This window comes from Oryx dammah, unplaced genomic scaffold (genome assembly GCF_014754425.2).
Source record: "Oryx dammah isolate SB20612 unplaced genomic scaffold, SCBI_Odam_1.1 HiC_scaffold_24, whole genome shotgun sequence".
Lineage (NCBI taxonomy): Eukaryota > Metazoa > Chordata > Mammalia > Artiodactyla > Bovidae > Oryx > Oryx dammah.
The window spans coordinates 35,457,927-35,474,523 of record NW_024070208.1 but is presented as its reverse complement, the minus strand read 5'-3'; the positions used below and the strand labels follow the sequence as shown (position 1 = coordinate 35,474,523).

The window sequence follows — 16,597 nt, the reverse complement described above, 5'->3', positions numbered from 1 at the left end:
CCAGGCTCCTCTGTCCATGGAATTTTCCAGGCAAGAGTACTGGAATGGGTTGCCATTTCCTTCTCCAGGGGATCTTCCCGACCCAGGGATCAAACCCTGGGTCTCCCACATTGCAGGCAGACGCTTTACCATCTGAGCCACCAGGAATTTCAGTGAGGATTCTTAAACAGAAGCATCAGCCATCATTCCACCTATACGCAGAAGAGGGCAGAGCCAGGACCGGGAGCCCCGTCTGAGGAGGACCAGCTCTCCCCGGGGCTGCCGGTAACACGTCATTATCACGTGTGGCTCGGGCTGCCCCCTGCCTGCTGGGAGGAGCCCCAACAGGGGCTGGTGATGTGCACATGGGCTCCAGGTCCTTGTAAGGAACTGAATGCTAATGACAAACACTCATGAGGCAGCAGATGTCCTAGATGAGATTACAGACAAGAACAGACAACTGGCGTAATAAAGGTGTGTTGTCTTACACTGCTAAGTGTGTATACTTTGTTAGGCACCAACAGGTAACTAATAAGCACCACACGTGGGTTTTAAAAAACATAACAGCTCCACATGATGCTTCTGAGCCAGTGAGCTCAGCTTCCAGTGACACGTGCACAGCTGTCTTCTCGAGAGCTCAGTGTCCCTGCAGGTCAGGGTCAGCACCACCCTCACAAGGGCTCCTAGTCCTATTTAAGTAAACCTCCTCTGGCTACTGTTGCTGGGCACAGAGGCAGCATCGCTGGCCTGGGTACTCAGACACAGAGAACTGCTTTCTGCTGCATCTTTTACCAGGTAAAGAACATCAATGAACCTCTTAAGTCTTAGTCACTCTTCTCTGGATCAAATTTCTTCAGCACTGGGCAAAAGTCACCTTTTCCCCTTAAATAAATTAACAATACTGTTTACTGAAAAGGTTAGTTGTCCATATACCAATCCTAAACAATTTTTATTCATTTCTTCATTATTCTACCAATAAATATTTAGTAAGACTGTGCTAGGAATGGGAAGAAAACTGGGAGGTAGGCAGCTGTGACCTTTCAGTCTGTCCTGAGCTATTTGATACCATAATGGAAAGAATGAGAAAGACTCAACTACAGACTCTTTTGAGAGTATGACATGCAAATAAGGGGCAATTTTTGGAGCAATTACCTTTATACTGTCTTACCTTGCTCTTATTCAATTGGTTAGTTATGAACAAGTGGTACTCAATTTTCTATTGCCACTGTTACATGGTTATTTGTCCCTGTAAGCACATAATTATATATGACATGACAGAAAAAGAAGTGTTAGGTTCCTAGCTAAATGGTAAAATTGATGATCACAGTAAAAGCAAGTCTTATGTAAGCACTAAATAGGCTTCTGGTGCTAACCATCTGTCTGCTGTTAGAACCCAGAAGGAAGGAAAGCAGCGCTAAGATCTTCAAGTCTGGTTTTCACACTAGGTGAAAATGTCCACTGGCTCTAAAGATGTTTAGCAGCACCTGGATGAAGGCCTTAATGATGCTAAGTGAAGAGAATTTAAATGGTGCTTAAAGCCAAAACAACAAGAAGTCAGAAATTCTGACAAGAAGGTTTCAAGGCTCTTTGCTACAGTTAGTTACAAATTGATTGTTAGTTACAAATGGCTCTGAATGTCCAAACTGTTTTCCCATAGTGCCAGGAGAATATTATTACTAGTGTTATTAAGAACCACAGATACGTATAAAGCTAGTAAATGGTCAGACTACCTATTACAAACCCAGGCCTGACTCAAAATCCCACTGCTATCTTACCAACTGTTCTAGAACGTATCCACAAATTCATGAAATGATTAAGAGTCATCACTAAAAGGTTAAAATGTTAAAATATACTCAGTGCACTATTTTTATACTAAGAAAAGACAGCCAAAGAGTACAAGGCATTCCAAAAATATTATCTTTTTGGGGACTTCCCTCATGGTCCAGTGGTTAAAGACTTCACCTCCCAACGCAGGTGAGGGTTAGATCTGTGGTCGGGGGCTAAAATCCCACATGCCTTGTGGCCAGAAAACCAAAACAAAACAGAAGCAAAGTTGTAACGAGTTCAATAAAGACTTTGAAAAAATTATTTTCAAGTAAGCAAAAGCTATGACCCTAAAGAATAACCTTGTTTAAACATTATCCAGAATACTGTGCCCTCAACAACTTTCTACATCTGAGGTGATGAAATACATGGCTGGATAACAACAAGGAAAAACAAAAAACTGTGAACAGAAAAAAACCAGCAGCAGGCACTGCACTTCTCACTGAACCCTCGCCTCCATGAAAGCTCCAAGTCAACACTAACAGCCCACAAAGCAGACATTTTATTAAAAAGCTTCAAATGTTTTAGTATTTTAAAATATCACATAGTGTATTTCGCTTTTTCCACATTTATTAAGTCTGGTGGTTTTCATTTTAAGCAGACGAAGCAATGTTTTCAGATGACAACCATTACCTGATCCGCCAACACCTTCTTCAGATCCATTCTCCAGCCACTGAGGGTCACTGTCCAACAGGCGGTTTTTTGATTCACTAAGTGGTTTGATAGGAAAGGGCTGATTTGACCCAATACTGAAAGAAGAGCAAATCATTCAGTAAAGAGTTTAATGATCGATTAAGAGTACTTAATTAATAAGCAGCAAATTAGTATTCCTTTTCCTAAATACGTAAGGGCAACGCATGAGATCTCAGCACGCTGAAAAAACTCCATCTTCAGAAGAAAAATATGCCCCCAACCCCCGATTAAATGGCTCCCTAGACCCAAGAATCTGTACTCAGCACTGCCAACGAAAACAATTAGGCAAAAGAAAAATAGCTTCAGAGGCCAATCTGAAATGTGTTTAACGTGTTAATGTTAATCAAGAGCTGTAAGGTAGCACAGAACAGGTGAGGATCTAGGTCTGTGGCCAGGACAAAAAATTACCTGTCATTTCCCAAGTTTTCTGCTTTCTACCTCTGCAGTATAGATCTAAGGGGGAAAAATGATTCAGTGATTCAGTGCAGACTTATTTTTCTAGCTAAGAGATCCAGGGAGGGAGGGAGTGGAGGAACACAATAAGGAAGAAAAGGGAACTATTATTTTGGGGTACACACTATGGGCCAGACACTGTGCTAGGTGCTTTCATAATCGCCAGCTTCACAACAACCCTGCAAACAGGATGAATCCTCCTTTCACAGAGCTGGCAGCTGAGGCTCAGACTAACTTGTCTAAGGCCCACAGTAAATGTTAGAGCTGTGAGGTCCCAAGGCCTTAGGTTCCAGGTTCTAAGGCCCATGTTCTAACAAAAGTAATCTGTGACCTCCTTATCCCCCACAGTTTATTTCTGGAGTAAATACATTTCAAGTGTTTCACTTTGACAGAGGTACCTCTACCTTCTTTAAAATTTAATCTAAAATGAACTATTTCTCTGAATTTATGAATCAGTGTGCTTGCCATACAAACTCTGAGAAAATAATCCTCTAAGATGAATAAGAAGAAATTTTGTATTTGTATTTTTGAATCCTCATTCATATTATTTTCACAGTCCAGTTAAAATCTGTTTATCAAAATAAAATGGAGAATAGTACAATGACTAACTTCTTTGAAAGTATAACTGATAGAAACCAACATAATCAAATCTCAAGAGTCTCTGTTTCCAGGAAGACGCAGAACAGGTAGGGGAGCCATGCTTCCTTCTCTGCCGAGACACTTCCAATGACACGAGCCTGTCTTGGCCCAACTACTAACAGGAGGCATTCATTTTCATACTCTCAAAGTGTTCCAGTTTGAATGGTTACCTTAAGCATATCAGCTGTATGCATACACTGACCCTCAGTTAAAAACCTGTACAGAATTTATCTTTCCTGTCTCTGCCGGCTTACCACATTCCTACTGTATTTATCTAAGTGTAACACACACACAGATTGCTTTACAATGAATTCTGAAAAACTTAACAACAAGAAGCGCACCTTCTGGCATTTTCACTTTGGTTTGAGACAGAAGCTTGCTCTGGATCCGTCCCCACAAGGCGAGTCGGAAAACTGCAGCCGTCACCCTGGCTGCAATAATGAAAAATACCAGTGATAATTTAATCATGTCAAGTTAAATCAAAGTGGTCAAATTTAACACCTATTTTTCAGAAGGATGGTATAAAGAGATTACTGTAACTTGTCATTTCAGAGAATAATTTCTAAGATTTCTAATTCAGAGGGTTATTAGACTTCACTGAGGAAGTAAGTCTTTCTTTTATAATTTACATGCAATTAAAAACAATATCTTCTATGACTATTAAAATTATGATGACTTAAAGTTATAATACCTAAAGTTATGATACCTTAAACAATAGACTCAAACATCTGGATAACTGACTTGCTTGTTACAATCATTTAAGATATCACAGATGCTCAAACTGAAATTCAAGATGTAAATTCCATATATTCATTCATTCAACAACATTCATTAAACAAATATTTACTGGATGGTCTAAGTACCATTTTAAATGTTAGGGATATATCACTGAATAAAAGAAAAGAAAATATAAAAAAGTACAGCTATGCCTCACTTCCACATTCTTAAAACATCAAAACTGTGTCCAGTAGGGAGTTCCACTTCCAGCCAAGATGGATTAATGGGAAGATTTGACCTGCTGTCAAACAGCTGACAGACAACTGTTTTCCTAACAGGCCACACAGAACTGTGGTGTCTAAGAGAAGTGAAGCCAGCCAAGGAGTCGCAGTTTCTGCCAGAGCCTGAGCACCAGTGGGTGGGGGTGGGGAGGGGTTGTCTTGGCAAGCAGGGCAAGGTGGTCTCACTGAGCTGAGGGGACAGAGCTGAGCAAGAGGAAGATGTGCAGAGAAAGGGCTCCATGAATCTGCACAGGGTTCTACTTGAGCCTTTAGAGGAATTCTCAGCCACGTGTGTGAATCTGGGAAAAGAGCAACTGCACAGTGGAGCCGCAGCGCACTGCCAGCATCCACGCTGACCCGCCAGAGCAGAGAGACCACACTGAACACCAGGATCTGGCGGGGACCCCAGAGGGCTCTCACCTCTGTTGTAGGATTAACTTGCCTACTCTACACCAACCTAGCAAAGGTTAAAACAAGCCTCAGGAGGACTCAGCTGAAACTCAAGTAACTTAACAGTCTGCCAAAACAAAATCCAACATTCTTTAAAGGGAGACAAATTTTAAATATTCAGAATTTGAAATGTCCACCATCCAGTCAAAAATTACTAGCATTAAAAAAAAAGTCAACAGGAAAGGTTTAGAAATGACCATGAAAACCTGAAATATAGACTTAAATGAAGAGAAATGTAAAATATGAAGAAAGAACCAAATTGAACTTCTGAAGCTGAAATATATATATATCTAAAATCTGAAATAAAAAACCTCACTGGATGAACTTAACAGTAGACATTACAGAAGAAAAGATCAGTGAACTCACAGACATGTGACAGTTTCTATCCAACTTGAAGCAAAGAAAGAAGAAAGATGGAAGTGAGAAGAGAGGGACAACAGCAACAACCAGTGGGTCTCAAGGAATGTTTAAGAAGAACCTGAAAAGCTAGTGGGGGGAGGGCACAGGGAGAGGGAAGCAGGCAACAAAAACAATAGAAAATTGTAGCAAAATTACTCAGACTGGATGAAAACTAAAAATTCACAGATCCAAGAAGCCTAATGAGGATAAACATAGGGAAAAGCATACAGAGGAACATAAGAAGCAAACCACTTGTAACCAGTGATACAGACAGAGTCTTAAAGGAGCCAGAGAGGGGGAGAGAGAGAGAAATTTACAGGCACACCTCATTTTATTGTGCTTCATTATGCTCTTGGCAGATACTGTGATTTTTAGAAATTAAAGGCTTGAGGCAACCCTGCACTGAGCAAGTCTTCCAGTGCCATTTTTTCCAACACCATTTGCTCACTTTGCATCTCTGTGTCACGTTTTGGTAGTTCTTGGAATATTTCAAACCCTTCATTAGCAAAAAGATCACAACTTGCTAAAGGCTTAGATAATGATTAGCAGTGTTTAGCAATAAAATATTTTTAAGTCAAAGTATGTACATTGTCCTTTTAAAAAAAAGATATGTTATCAAACACTTAACAGTCTATAGTTAGTGTAAATATCGCTTTTATATGCACTGGGAAACCAAAAAATTCGTATGACTCACTTTATTGTGATACCTGCTTTATGTGGGGTTGGGAACCAAACCCGCACTATCTCTGAGGTGCGGCTGTACAAACAGTGGAATAAAGGTATTAATAAGAGGGAGGCTGATTTACTGACACAAACAACATAAGACAGAGGATAAGGGAACAACGTCTTTAAAGAAGGAAAAAAAAAAACACAAGAGCCAAAAAAACCAACTGCCAACACTGAAATTTCTGTTTAGGAGAAAATAACCTTAAAAAATAAGTCTGTCAAGAGTGGAAAAACCTGAATATGAGAGAAAATAGATAAAGCACACAGAAGAGACTGGTGCACTTCAAGGTGAAACGCAGGAAGAAGACTGAACAAGAAGTGAGCTGCCCACCAGTGAGCTGAGGCAGAGACCCCAGCTGGCCGCAGACATGCAGCTGAAGCCCCTGCAGTCATGTGGGAGGGGGGTGGCAGAAGAAATACTTGAAGAAAAAAAAAAAAGAAATACTTAAAGAAACAGTGGTTAAAGGTATTTTTCCAAATTTGATGGAACTTTAAGTTACAGATCCAAGAAGCACAACAATCCTAAGCACAAGACACATGAAGAAAATGACATCATTTGCATGAAACTAGTGATAAGAGTTGACTCATTGAAAAAGACTCTGATGCTGGGAGAGATTAGGGGCAGGAGGAGAAGGGGATGACAGAGGATGAGATGGCTGGATGGCATCACCGACTCGATGGATGTGAGTCTGAGTGAACTCTGAGAGTTGGTGATGGACAGGGAGGCCTGGCGTGCTGCAATTCATGGGGTCACAAAGAGTCGGACACAACTGAGCGACTGAACTGAACTGAACTGGAAAAATCTCTGAAGATATGGCTAATACATTCTTATGATTCTTTACTTCAAAAACTTATTTTCATTTTGAAGGATATGGAGTGATTATTTTCTATGAATCATCTTTTTTCCCCCCTAATTCTCACTAAAATATGTGCCCAAATTCTCCTTTATCCATAAAAAAATATGAAAAACAAAATACTTATGTAATCAAGATATTCTGAGTTTTCATTCTCAAGGCTCATAATGTTGTAACATACTGGATTTTCTGAATCCTAAGACATGTAACCAGAGAGCGACTGTCACAGATTCCATAATATCTGAGACACGCATTTTAGAAGCTACCTTGAAAATACTGGAAGCAGCCAATATTTCTTTTCATCGCCAAAGACTTGTCTCCAGTTTTTATTGCATCCAAGTGAGAAACCATTTCCATCAGCTCCATATGAAAACATGGGTGCACGGAATGATTCTGTTTGGATATATTAAAAAAAGAAGAGTTAACCTACTTGAAAATTATAAGAGGGAAGAAAAGCACCAATTTTTTTTTTGCTTTATATCTTTGATATCAAAAACTGTAAATATAATTTAAAATAAATACTATATTTGTAACACTTAAAAATGAGTTTCTAAAACTCTTCTGGGAAAACAATATAACCTCTGAATACTTCATCACCTTTATAAAATCTACTGAAGTATGTTCAATATACCTTACATATATATATATATATATATATATAAAAGATATTCTATCTCTTGCAACTTCACTCATTCATTATGTATGAACTTCCTACTGTGTGCCTTATGGCACAGTTCTAAAGTTTCGGGATTCCTAAATAATTATAACTTACGTAACCTACTTACCTATGGTTGTTCTGTTTTTTCCAACTAGCCAGCAATGGTAGCTGAGAAGTGACAATACGCTGATGAAGAACATTGTAGACACAAAGAAAAGAAAAAGTACGTGGAATTTTGCACGTGTATCTGTGAGTTCATTCTGAGGAAAGAGAAGAGACGAATTACTGTTGAGAATAGTCAACCTCTAAAATATACTCTTATTATTTGGTTCTTTTTAATGACTGTTGAATTCACCAAAAAAAAAAAAGCCAGGTATGAGAAGTAATAAAATAAATTAGATAATACATCCAAAAGCAACATGTCCCAAAGCAGAGAGCTGGTATTACCAAAGGGGCTTGCTTACATGTCAGGAAGAGTCACTTTAAAAACTCCTCTTAAATTTTAGCAACATTTTCAGTAATAAATAAAAAGATGAACGTTTTACTCAAAATGTTTCTTTTACAGTTTATATATATATTTAAGCTTGCCCCCAAGTCTAGGATACATGAGGGTTTTCTCCATCTAAGCTAAAATATTTGCTTTGGTAGTTATGTATGCTGCTAACCAGAAGCTAGCTGTGATAAAGCTCTTGTTGGACTTCCCCAGTCTCTGTTCTTGGAACAAACATACTGGGAACAGGCTACCCCTAGAGCTGCTTCCATGCCTACCTGCACATTCCTACAGACCCTTTCCTGGTAATTCCCAATTCTGGTATATAAATTTGCCACAAGGTATTAGTGAATGAAAACAGCAACTCTGTTACCTATCCTAATGTCATATTCATCTCAACAGAAGCACATGTTCACCTAGAAGAAGTGAGGATCTAGCAAGGGGAGAAGAAGCCTTGGGCAGTCACTCTCACAGTACAGGCCAACCACAGCCTCAGAGAACACGAGCTGCTCCTACTTGACTTAAACACTGTTCATAGGCTAGTGAAGTGAAAGTGTTAGCTGCTTAGTCGTTTCTGACTCTTCGCGAGCTCACAGACTGTAGCCCGCCAGCCTCCTCTGTCCATGGAATTCTCTAGGCAAGAATACTGGAGTGGGTTGCCACTCCTTTCTCCAGGAGATCTTCCTAACCCAGTGATCGAACCCACATCTCTTGCACTGCAGGCAGATTCTTCACCATGTGAGCCCACCAGGGAAGCCAGGCTAAGTGGTAGATTTTTAGCGTTAGCTATTTCTGACACCCATCTTTTCCTCTTGTCTTCTAGAGGAAACACAACTCCTTTTAAATACAAGTGATTCTTCTATCTCCCCATCTTGCGAAGCAAATGAGTATTACACATATTCACTATAAATGTCACAAAAAAAGATGGCAAGAATGTCATGGCAATAATGTATTTTACCTTTGGACAACTCTCTGTAGATTTCCTGCGGCAAAGCTTGTACAAATAGAGACAGTGTATTAAGAAACCACTTTTTATACAAAATTATCCTGCGCACTACTGTTGTAAACCTTTCATGTCTTGTAGGGTCACCAAGTTGTTGCTCTTTAAACGTCATTGATGATGTTTTCTCAAGAAAACACAAAAGACAAGGACATTCCGCTCTCCAAGCACATTTAGGGTACACTTTACACACCCTTCCACGAAATTTTTAAAATAGATTTGTATCCAGGAAGGAATAAAATTAATTTTGCTTAGCACATAGCTTTTTAAAAAACTTCTGATGAGTGGTTTCTGAAAACCAGACCTGGTCCCTTCTGTCCCGCCTCACTGGTGGGCAGCAGCCTTGGGAAAGGTGCCCTCACCTACCATGTGGTCTAGTTCCTGCAGAGCAAACCGAGGGGCCCTGAGGAAGTCAGACGGCCTCACCCCTCTGCTCCCCACTCCGACCCTGGCAACACCCCCGAAGGCCCTCTCCCCTCGGGCCTCCTCCTGGACTGCACCAGCCTCCCTCTGGCTCAGCCTCACGAGACGAGCCTCCTGGCACTGGCTCCTCCTCTTGGGCCTTGACTCTAACGTATACATGCTTCCTTTGTTTGAGATGTTCTTCTCTCAGATATCCATTAAGTTCCGTCATATCTTTGTCAACTATTACCTTCTTACTGAGGCCTAACATGACATTCTATTAGTTTCAGGAGCTCAACACAACGATTCTATGCACGTCTATAACTGCATAATGATCCTAACAGTAAGTCTAGCTGACGTCCAACACCACACAGTCACAGAATCTTTTTTCTTCTAATGAGATCTTTCCAACTCTTAAAGACTTTCAAATATACTTATTAACTATAGTCAACACGTTGGACATTACATCTCCAGACTTTATTTTGACCACCCTCACCCATTTTACCCATCCTCTACCCCATACTTCTGACAACCACCAAAATGTTCTTTTTGTCTATGAGGCTTTTTTTTTTTTAATTCCACATATAAGTTAGATAATATGGTATTTGTTTTTCTCTGACTTGATTCAACTAATATAATGCCTTCAAGGTCCATCTGAGTTGTCATAAATGGCAAGACTTCCTTCTTGGTTTATGGTAGAAGAATATTCTACTGCACATTTAAAAATTTTTGTTTATTCTTGGTTGTGCTGGCTCCTTGCTGGACTTTTCTTAGTTGCACTGAGTGGGGGCTGCTCTTCACTGCAGTACACAGGTTTTTCATTAGCGGTGGCTTCTCTGGCTGGGGAGCACAGGCTCTAGATGTGTAGGATTCAATAGCTGCAGCACATGGGCTCAGCAGTTGCGGCACACAGGCTTAGCTGCTCGATGGCACTTGGGATCTTCCTGAGCCAGGGATTGAACCCCTGTCCCCAGCATTGGCAGGTGGATTCTTATCCACTGGACTAAAAGTGAAATCCTCCACGGCATATTTATACCACAAGTTCTTCATCCACCAATGTAAACCTCAGTGTTTTCACGTCTTGGCTGTTGTAAATAATCTGTGACACGGGGTTGCAGGTATCTTTGTCAGTATTTTCGTTTCCTCTGGATATATTCCCAGAAGCAGAATTTCTGGATCATGTGAGACGATAGTTCTAATTTTAATTTTCTGAGGATTCCTCATACCATTTTTCGTAACAGCTGCACTAATTTACATTCTCATCAACACACAAGGGTTCTTTTTTCTCCCCATCTTTGCCAAAACTTGTTATTTCTTGTCTTTTTGATAACAGCCATTCTAACAGGTATAAGGCTTTTAAAAATACTTTCACTTATTTATTTGGCTGTGCCAGGTCTTAGTTGTGGGACACAGGATCTTTAGTTGTGGCATGTGAACTCTTAGCTGAGGAATGTGGGACCTAGTTTCCTGACCAGGGATCAAACCCAGGCCCCTTGCATTGGGAATGTGGAGTCTTAGCTACTGCAACCCACAGGGAAATCCTGCTGCCGTGGTTTTGACTTGCATCTCCCTGATGATTAGTAATCCTGAGCATCTTTTCTTGCATTTGTTGGCTATCTGTATGTCTTCATTGGAGAAAGGTCTATTCAGACCCTCTGACCATTTTAAATCTGGCTGTTTTGTCTTGTTCTTGCTATTAAGCTGTGAGTTCTTTATATATTTTGGATATTATCCCTTATCAGATACATAATTTGCAAATATTTTCTTCCATCCAGTAGGCTTTTTATTTTGTTAATAGTTTCCTTTTCTGTACAGAAGCTTTCAGTTTGATGTGGTCTCACTTGTTGAGTTTTCTTTCCTTTTGCGGCTTTTATGTTTGGTGTCAAATCCACACAAGTCACTGCTAAGGCTGAGGTCAAGGAGCTCGCCCCCGTGTCTTCTAGGTTTACAATTTCAGCTCTCATGTTCAAGTCTTTAGGAGCTGACTTTTGTCCATGATGGAAGACTAATGCTCAGTTTCATTATTCCACATGTGGCTGTACAGGTCTCCCCAAACCATTTACTGAACAGACTGTCTTTTTCCCATTGTATATTCTTGGCTCCCTGTCATAAATTAATTGATGCTTGGGTTGATTTCAGGGCTCTTATTCTGTTCCACTGATCTATGTGTCTGTTCTTATGCCAATAACATACTGCTTTGATTACTACAGATGTGTAATATAGGAAGCGAAATACCTCTACCTTTGTTCTTTTTCAAGACTGTTTTTGTCATTTGCAGCCTTTTGTGGTTCCACACAAATTTCAGGGTTGTCCTACTTCTGGAAAAACATTATTGGAATTTTAATTTTAATGGGGATTGCAATGAATTTGCAGATTACTTTGGGTAGTATTTATATATATAGAATGGGAAAGACTAGAGATCTCTTCAAGAAAATTAGAGATACCAAGGGAACATTGATATGAGTGGTGTGATCACTCATCTAGAGCCAGACATCCTGGAATGTGAAGTCAAGTGGGCCTTAGAAAGCATCACTACGAACAAAGCTAGTGGAGGTGATGGAATTCCAGTTGAGCTGTTTCAAATCCTGAAAGATGATGCTGTGAAAGTGCTGCCCTCAATATGTCAGCAAATTTGGAAAACTCAGCAGTGGCCACAAGACTGGAAAAGGTCAGTTTTCATTCCAATCCCAAAGAAAGGCAATGCCAAAGAATGCTCAAACTACCACACAGTTGCACTCATCTCACATGCTAGTAAAGTAATGCTCAAAATTCTCCAAGCCAGGCTTCAGCAATACATGAACCGTGAACTCCCTGATGTTCAAGCTGGTTTTAGAAAAGGCAGAGGAACCAGAGATCAAATTGCCAACATCCGCTGGGTCATGGAAAAAGCAAGAGAGTTCCAGAAAAACATCTATTTCTGCTTTCTTGACTATGCCAAAGCCTTTGACTGTGTGGATCACAATCAACTGTGGAAAATTCTGAAAGAGATGGGAATACCAGACCACCTGACCTGCCTCTTGAGAAATCTGTATGCAGGTCAGGAAGCAACAGTTAGAACTGGACATGGAACAACAGACTGGTTCCAAATAGGAAAAGGAGTACGTCAAGGCTGTATATTGTCACCCTGCTTATTTAACATATGCAGAGCACATCATGAGAAACGCTGGACTGGAAGAAACACAAGCTGGAGTCAAGACTGCCAGGAGAAATATCAATAACCTCAGATATGGAGATGACACACCACCCTTATGGCAGAAAGTGAAGAGGAACTCAAAAGCCTCTTGATGAAAGTGAAAGAGGAGAGTGAAAAGGTTGGCTTAAAGCTCAACATTCAGAAAACGAAGATCATGGCATCCGGTCCCATCCCTTCATGGCAAATAGATGGGGAAACAGTGGAAACAGTGTCAGACTTTATTTTTTAGGGCTCCAAAATCACTGCAGATGGTGACTGTAGCCATGAAATTAAAAGACACTTACTCCTTGGAAGGAAAGTTAGGACCAACCTAGACAGCATATTGAAAAGCAGAGACATTACTTTGCTGACTAACGTCCGTCTAGTCAAGGCTATGGTTTTTCTTATGGTCATGTATGGATGTGAGAGTTGGACTGTGAAGAAAGCTGAGTGCTGAAGAATTGATGCTTTTGAACTGTGGTGTTGGAGAAGACTCTTGAGAGTCCCTTGGACTGCAAGGAGATTCAACCAGTCCATTCTGAAGGAGATCAGCCCTGGGATTTCTTTGGAAGGAATGATGCTAAAGATGAAACTCCAGTATTTTGGCCACCTCATGTGAAGAGTTGACTCATTGGAAAAGACTCTGATGCTGGAAGGGATTGGGGGCAGGAGGAGAATGGGACGACAGAGGATGAGATGGCTGGATGGCATCATTGACTCGATGGATGTGAGTCTGCGTGAACTCCAGGAGTTGGTGATGGACAGGGAGGCCTGGTGTGCTGCGATTCATGGGGTCGCAAAAAGTTGGACACGACTGAGCGACTGAACTGAACTGATATATAGTATTAATATTTTAAACAATATTAATTCTTTCAATCCATGAGCACAGATTATTTTTCCATTTATTTGGGTCGTCTTCAGTTGCTGTCATCAATGACTAATACTTTACAGTATTTACTAATACTTTATAGATCTTTCATCTTTTTGGTTAAAGTTATTCCAAGGTATTTTATTCTTTATGATGCAATTGTAAATGGGACCGTTTCCTTAACTTCTCTTTCTAAAAATCTGTTATTAGTGTACACAGATGCAACTGATTTTTGTACATCGGTTTTGTATCATACGACTTCAATGAACTTGCTTATTAATTAGCTAACAGGTTTTTTTTTTTGGTAGAGTCGTTAGGATTTTCTAACATAATATGTCCTCTGCACACGAAGAGAGCTTTACTTCTTCCTTTCATATCTGGATGCATTTTATTTCTTTTTCTTGCCTAACTGCTCTGGCTAAGACCTTCCATACTATGTTGAATAGAAGTGGCAAGAGTGGGTATCCTGGTCTAGTTCCTGATATGAGAGGAAAGTTTTCAGCTTTTCACCACCAAGTATGATGTCAGCTGTAGGCCTGTCAATGTATGGCCATTAAACTGAGGTACGTCCCCGCTATACTAATTTTGTTGGCAGTTTTTACCATAAGTGGATCTTGAATTTTGTCAAATGCTTTTTCTGTATCTATTGAGATGATCATATAATTTTTATCCTTCATTTTGTTAATGGGATGTATCACACATACTGCTCCACAGATGCTGAACCATCCTTGCATCCCTGGAATAAATCTTACTTGATCAGGGTACGTGTGGTCCTTTTAATGTATCGTTGAATCTGGCTTGTTAATATTTTATTGAGGATTTTTAAAAATCTATGTTCAATGGGCATTTTAGCCTGCAATTTTCTTGTGGTGACCTCGTCTGGTTTTGGTATTAGGATAATATTGACCTTATAAAATGAGCCTGGAAGTGTTCTCTTGTCTACTTTTGGAAAGAGTGTGAGTTGGATCAGTGTAGGCTGTTCACCTGTGAAGCCAGAGGTCCTGAACTTTTGGAGGTTTTTGATTACTCCATCTCTTTACTATTTATCAGTCTATTCAGATTTTCTCTTCCTTCATGATTTGGTCTTGGTAGGTTGTCCGTTTCTAGGAATTTATCCATTTCTTCTGGGTTGTCCAATTATTTGGCATATAATTGTTCAGAGAAGTCCCTTTGACCCTTTGTATTTATCAGCTGTAACGTCTCCTCTTTCGAGTCCCCTCTTTCTTCTTCTTCTTCTTGGTGAGACTAGCTGAAGGTCTCTCTATTCTTTAAGAAACCCAGCTCTCAGTTTTAGTTACCTTGTTTTTATTTCACTTATTTTCACTCGGATCTTTGTTATTTCCTCCCTTCTATGAACTTGCAGCTTTGTTCTTTTTCTAGTTCCTTGAGGTGTAAAGTTAGGTTATTTGAGATCATGTCTTACTTCTTAACATAGGTTTATCTCTATGAAGTTCCCTCTTAGAACTGCTTCTGCTGCATCCCAGAACTCTTTTTATGTTGTATTTCCATTTTCATTTGTCTCAATAGTTTTTGATTCCTTCTTTGACCAAATGGTTGTTCAGCTGCATGTTGTTTAATCTAAATATATCTGTGAATTTTCCAGTTTATTTTTCTTAAAATTGATTTCCAGTTTCATACCATTGTGGTTAGAAAAGATGCTTGCTATCATTTCAATATTCCTAAAATGACAAGACACATTTTGTGACCTATCACAGAGGATGTCCCATGTGCACTTGAGAAGAACATGTATTCTGCTGCTTGTGGATGGAGTGCTCTGTCCATTAGGTCCCTCTGGACTAAAGTGTCATTTAAGTCTAATACTTCTTTATTTCATTTTTGTCTAATGATCCATCCATTGATCAAAGGCCCTTACTGTGATCTTGCTATTTCTCCCTTTACTTTCATCCTTTATTTCTGTCTATTGTCTTGCTCTCTTATTTCTCCCTTTACTTCTGTTAATATTTACTTTATATATTTACATGCTCATTTGTTGGGTGCACAAATAATCTTCTCTCGGATATCCACTAACTTCCTTCAAGTCTCACTCAAATCTAATCTTCTTATTGAGGTCTACCGTGATCAATCTTTTTAGTACTATAACTTGCCCATTATACCCACCTGCTCCACACACTTGCTAAGTCCTTTACCCTGATCTACTTTTTTTTCCATAGCATTTAGTTTCCAGTATACAACACAATTTCCTTATTTACTATGGTTACTGTTTGTTTAGTCCTTCTCAAAAGTAAGTTCTACAAAGAGAATTCTTTGTCTGCTTTGTACATTGATATAACCAAAGTGCCTAGAACATATGTGCTTGGCACATAGTAACTGTTGAAGAATGAAGAGAAAAGCAGACTTAAGTTATTAGTCTTTACCTACTCATCATGAATCTTAAAAAGTTTGACAATATTTACTTTTTCATTAACAAATCATTACATGCAAACACTGCTGAAGTTTCTGATAAAGAAATGTGACATTCTATAATTTGGACTTCATTAATCTGGCACTGATTCAACCTTCACTTTATTTACCTAACTTCTCCAACCTCAGTTTACAACTCTGAAAGCTGGAAAAATAAGAGCTCCTTCTGCATTAACTATATTTTCTTCTTCTCTTCAGCCTCAATGCTCCGAGCATCTGGATCCTAGCTGACTGGGGAGAGAGTGCCTCTCCCAGGGCTATCCGTTTCTTAAAAGAGACAGCAAGGAATGCACTTTTCAAACTATATACAAACTAATTGGTCTAGAGCCCACACTCCAAAACACCTCTGGTTACTTGGCTCTCACAGTCCAGTGGGCAATACTATCCAGCCCTACTCACAGCAAACAAGGACTGCCTGGAGCCCCAGAGACCACTGAGGTTGCTCAAACTAGCTAACCCTATGTGCACTTAGCCTGCCTCACTGTGCCTCTCCCATGGACACTAGTGAAGGCTCTGGCCCTTGTGCCTTCAACTTCCTGAGCAACTCTGGCGCTTCCCCATGAGGGCCTGA

General features: G+C 39.9%; 1 protein-coding gene across 7 annotated transcripts in view; it reads right to left on the bottom strand.

Moving 5' to 3' along the window:
* The window catches only part of ZDHHC20 (zinc finger DHHC-type palmitoyltransferase 20), a 58,598-nt gene that overhangs the window by 3,788 nt on the left and 38,213 nt on the right, over nucleotides 1–16,597 (bottom strand). For 2 of the 7 annotated variants that reach the window (XM_040266796.1, XM_040266797.1), the window contains exons 8-12: nucleotides 7,801–7,933; nucleotides 7,282–7,408; nucleotides 3,930–4,019; nucleotides 2,437–2,552; nucleotides 1,148–1,225 (exon numbers count right to left, since the gene is read on the bottom strand). In XM_040266796.1, coding sequence (XP_040122730.1) covers nucleotides 1,188–1,225; nucleotides 2,437–2,552; nucleotides 3,930–4,019; nucleotides 7,282–7,408; nucleotides 7,801–7,933 — 504 coding nt within the window. In that variant the 3' untranslated portion in view covers nucleotides 1,148–1,187. Of the gene's footprint in view, nucleotides 1–1,147; nucleotides 2,553–2,904; nucleotides 2,950–3,929; nucleotides 4,020–7,281; nucleotides 7,409–7,800; nucleotides 7,934–16,597 lie in introns of those variants that run through there. The other 5 variants (XR_005725626.1, XR_005725627.1, XM_040266799.1 and 2 more) reach the window with 5 other exon arrangements.